The 5114-nt window shown below is 40.4% G+C and overlaps 1 protein-coding gene across 1 annotated transcript in view; it reads left to right on the top strand.

Annotated features, from left to right (window-relative positions):
- Nucleotides 1-5114, top strand: part of LOC108799825 (maternal DNA replication licensing factor mcm6) — a 53525-nt gene that overhangs the window by 28571 nt on the left and 19840 nt on the right. The window contains exons 10-11 of the mRNA XM_018571747.1: nt 64-171; nt 798-953. Of these exons, the coding sequence (XP_018427249.1) occupies nt 64-171; nt 798-953 (264 nt within the window). The remainder of the gene's footprint in view (nt 1-63; nt 172-797; nt 954-5114) is intronic.

Here is a 5114-nt window from a genome sequence, read left to right as displayed (position 1 = left end):
TCTAATGGTTTTAGTTTGTAATTTGTTTATCATTTCTGTCATTTGTGGCATTTTTGTATTAAGGGAGTTTGTTGTATTGATGAGTTTGACAAGATGGATTTGAAAGATCAAGTGGCCATTCATGAGGCAATGGAGCAGCAAACAATATCAATCACCAAAGCTGGTGTAAAGGTAAGTGATCTATCCCCAATTACTTTTTTTTCTTTAAGTTAACTTTACTTGCATCATTTTAGTTTGGCATAGTTAGCATGCTTCTTTAAGTGTATCTTATCCCTAGAGCAAAAAATAAGAAAAAATAAATAAAAGCTTAAAAATGAAAGCTTAGATGTAGTTGCAGTGATTTGCTGTGATGGATTTATTTCACTTTCCTTTTATTTATGGAGGATCAGTGTTGTCTAGGACAGTATTTAGGGCTATACAGGGTAGCACTGGATTTCTGGAAGCCTAAAAGAGAAGTTCAATGTTGTGATTTACTTATAGTGCACTATTCTGGGAAAGCCAGTGTTCTCCTCTGCATGATTTTAGATATGTTAACTATAGTTGTTCCTTTTCTAAATTCACTGTGGTTTATTTGCTGCTAACAACCAAATTGCAATGACCATCTGATTAGCAAAGTGAAGAATAAAATAATCACAACTGAATGTCCTGTTGGAATAAATTCCATATGGTTTGTTTTAAAGGACCTTTGTCATTTCATTAGAAATACTAAAGCTGTTATATTGCTGCACCTTTTAAAATCTATTTAGAAAATCTATTAACAATGGAAATAGTTAAATGTCTTTCATTTATATTCCAAGGCCACTTTGAATGCCCGCACATCCATTTTGGCAGCTGCAAATCCTGTTGGTGGAAGATATGAGCGATCAAAATCTTTAAAGCATAACGTCAATCTTTCAGCTCCTATAATGTCTAGATTTGATCTTTTTTTCATTCTAGTGGATGAATGCAATGAGGTAGGTTTTTACCTTTACATCTTCACACTTAAAGCCTGTTCATAATTGTTCCAGTTTATATACTTGATTGGCAATATAGCCAGTTATTTGTATTTGCTTTTCATTGGACAACGAGTCCAAAGAACTTCTATTTTTTATATTTGTTTGTAGTCCAGCTTTAACTTAACCTTAGACCAATGGCTAAATACACAGTTAAAATGTATATGGGTGCTCAAGTTTTACACGGCCCTTCCAGGCAACAGAGTCAGACTGGTAAACTGACATTTTTTTATACAGTTAAAAAGGAACTCTGGGAACAAATATTCCTAATCCTTGCAGTGCAGGGGTAAGTGCTAGTTTTTGTCTAGGGATGAAAATAAAGGTATACTTACCTGAAACTCTCAGCCGGCTGGCTTTTAGACAGGCCCTGAGAGACATAACGTTCTATACTGTATGTATGCCTTAGAGTATTGGTGTGTCTTCCATATTGCCTTTGAAGTCACCTTAAAAGAACCATTTTCATGCTGTATGGTATTTTGAAAAAAATATATATTTTGCTTTAAATGTCCCCCAAGGCAATGCCCAGTTCCCCATGCTTTATTATTTTTTATTTGTTTTGCCTAGTAGCTTTGAAAATGACCAGAATTTAATATCAAGATTTGTCCCGCATAGACTTCACTGAATGGGATTTGCTTTGATTTTGTTCATTTCTAAAAAGATTCAATGAACCGCCTGTGAATCCAACCCAGACAAATTCGCCCATCCTTAGTGCCTTTAAGAACACCTTGTACTGGGTGAAGCATCCCCCATGGGTGTAGCAGAAGCCAGTGTTTATGCTTCTGGACGGAGTATTGTATCCACCACAAAGTGGCTGGGAGAGGGTGTGGTCCCAGCACTGTACACACTGCTGACATAAAGCGCCATGTTTGTGGCTGCATGCTGCCTCTCAGGCACAACTGAACTAGGGATGCTGTTATCTCAAAGCTATGCTGCAAGCTGCTTCTCCTGCTGGGTGACTGCTAGCTGCTGTGACCAGGAATGTTTCGCCCTGAACTGTAGTTTAGTTATAGTAATAAGTATGCTTTATTGGAGGTCCTAACCCTGCACAGTCACAGCTCGGTGGATATTGTCAGTAGCATCGGGGGGCAGGCCTCCAAAGGGTTCACGCAGGAATGTCCTCTGCCTTAAATGCTCTATAGCAATGCAGACAGGGACCAATTTTGTATTATCTGCGAACAGTTGCTGGTAGCATCCCTCCCATCTTCTGGTTCTCTACTCCCAGCATTGGATATTCGAAGACTGTACTCAAGCATCCATTTTGGAAGGTTTTGTGTAATGTGCACTTTTTCTAAGCCACGGGCGAGTAAGAAACGCCTGACCTCCTCCTTTGTGCCCTTAGATGAGTCCAAAGGGGTCTTCCCAGGCAGTTGATGCAGTCCCTGCAATTGAGTTGGATGCAGGGTCTGCCAAGTTTACTTCCGGAGGAGACATTTGTGTTTTACTCGGATTAAGTCAGTTAGTGATATACTGAACATTGTAGATCCACCTGCCACTGTGTTAGATGCACCAGTATCTTTTGGGGTGCATACTTCAAAGTGTTCCATTCATGCTTTTCCCGACCACTGATTTTTTTACATTTATTTTTTGGTAGTTGAAGAGACTGACTTGGCCTTTCCTTTTTCAACATTGTTTTCTTGGTGCATTTACCCTTTTGAGGAGGTGTTTACTAAAAAAAGTGGAAGTCTCTGCTTGTTGTGGATCCTCCTGTTTATTGATTAAATATGGCCATGGGTATTTCAGTAGAGGATTCCCCTTACTTTAAAAATCCGATGCAAGGTGTTGATAGATTCATGTGTTTGGTCATGGGATCCTTACTGTGTCCAGTTTTGGCATTGTGGTTTGTTTCACAAACCTTAACAGAGTGAGCAAAACTTGCGGTCTAGTAGAAGAAAAAGCTTCACATGTTTATATGAATTAGGATGCCCAGCTGGTACAAGATTTACAGGATTTAAAGTATATTTGTGATTCAGCACTGGTTTTAGGATCCTGTTTTTACTCAAACCTTTTCACGGTGCCCAAGAAGAACAGAGTACGACTAGTCTTGGGAAAAAGAATTTAACATTTTTGTCGAGGGCTGCAGGTTCAGGATGGGGTCTCTGTTCAGTAGTGATGTCCTTGCATCATGTGGACTTTTGGAATTCATAGATATTAAGATGCATTACTCCATATATGTAAAAGTAGATTGGTTTGGTTTGTAGCAAGGTCAAAGGACCCTTGGGAAGAGCAACTGGTGACTCTGTGGGATTGTTACACTCCTATATATGCTTACCCACCAATAAGACTTTCTGTGGCTACTACATAGAATAGAAGGGAGTTATGGTGATCCCGATGACTCCAGACTGGACCCCACAGGTCATGGTACATGAATCTTGTTTGTCTGGTAGTTGACGCTTTCTGGCATCTACCTCCCTGCATTATGTCTGCTGGCTTTAACAGCTTGACTGTTGAAAGCCAACATCTAAGGGGACAGAATACCATACCATGCATAGGGCTTGCAAATCTGTTTCCTGCAGCATTTATTCTCCTACTTGGAAGATGTATTTTGCCAACCTCCTGGACAGCATGGGCCTTAAGCACAATTAAGAATCACATGTCGGCATACTTATTTCGGCATCCTCTGATGTCACTGTCACTTGTCTGCAACTTCGGGAATTGCTCACATTCAGTGCCATTGTCATTGCCTTGTGACCTTAACCTGGTATTTGAAAAGTTACAAAAAACACCTTTTGGTATTTTAGTAAGATTTTGCTGCTCTCACTCTCAGAATGTTGCATCCTTAGTGGCCTTTACTTGCATAGAGCAATATTTAGTCTCAGAGTTGGTGACATTGTCTTGCAAGACTCCATTTTTGGATGTCTTGCATCTGAGACTTTCCTGCCTATAAGGGCTTTGTGTCGTTGACTGTTACCATGTCACAGTTAGCGCCTGCCACGCTCTTAAATCCTGTTTAATCCGTGACAAGAGGGGGGCAAAGTTGGCCTCATACAGCGACTTCAGTTCCGCCGTGATATGGGTGCCTAAATATGGTAGCGAATGAGCCTCCCACTTGAAAGGAAATGCGGCCCGTATCGCGTCCCGTTCCACCTGAGGTAACGTGATGTTCAGCGCCGCCGATTTGGACCAATTGATCGCCAGGTTGGAGAGGGAACCGTAACATTTGAACTCCCTCATGAGTTCAGGGAGGGAGACCTGTCGTTGACTGTTTTACTATTTCACGCATGATTAGACCATTGTCCAATCATATGCTATCAAGCTCTGAGAACTACCGATCCTGGTTAAAGTAAATTCTAAGAGTGGGAAGTGCACTTTGGGCTTTCAATTATCAAGCATTGATTTCTCAAGTTTGTAAAGTGGCCTAGAAAAGATGGTACATGCATGAATCTATAACCAGCCTTTATAGCAGGGCGCAACTAAAACCTCTGATTTTAACGCATACTGTTGACAGGGCTATTTGTTTGGTTGCAGGCTGGCTGGCAGGTTGAGGCTGGGGAATTTCTGTGTTTTGTATTGTAAGGTGGCCCTCTGGTCATTGGTTCATTTGTTCAACAGTTTTACTGGGAGGATTTGGCAGCATCCACTGATGCAAATTTTGGCAAAATGCTTTGTAGGTAGCAGTCTGACTGGGTTGCATCTTTCTTTTAAGATGGCTAGTCTGCTTTTCCATTTATTTATTTTTTGCCGCCCTGTTGTGGCACTACTTTGATGTCCCAGTAGGGGACAAGCATAGCTGTCTTCCAATCAATAAAGGAGAAGATGCAATATTTTTTGTGTACACAATATAAATCATTTTCTCTGCTTTCAGTGGAGGACACAGCATCAACCCCTTTGGCTTTGCTGCTGCCTGTGTGTTTAAATAGATTTATTTGTAATTTTTTTGCACTGCTGGGTTAAGTAACTAAAGCTTGTTTCACATTGTATCACGTTTTGGCCACCCTTGGGGTACCTAGAGTCCTACTCCTGCAATGGCACTATACCCAGTAGTCTAAAGCAGAGCTGTCCTCCAATGAATGCAAAGAAAAGGATTTTATGGTGAATACAAAATCCAATTTTTTTTAATGTATTACACTAAGATTTTACGATCATATGCTAGTTTAAAAATGTTGCACACTTCATTCAAATTAA

This window comes from Nanorana parkeri, unplaced genomic scaffold (genome assembly GCF_000935625.1).
Source record: "Nanorana parkeri isolate BGI_ZX_2015 unplaced genomic scaffold, ASM93562v1 scaffold1826, whole genome shotgun sequence".
Taxonomy (NCBI): Eukaryota; Metazoa; Chordata; class Amphibia; order Anura; family Dicroglossidae; genus Nanorana; species Nanorana parkeri.
Note: the sequence above shows the minus strand (reverse complement) of the source record. Positions and strands in the feature narration are given on the sequence as shown.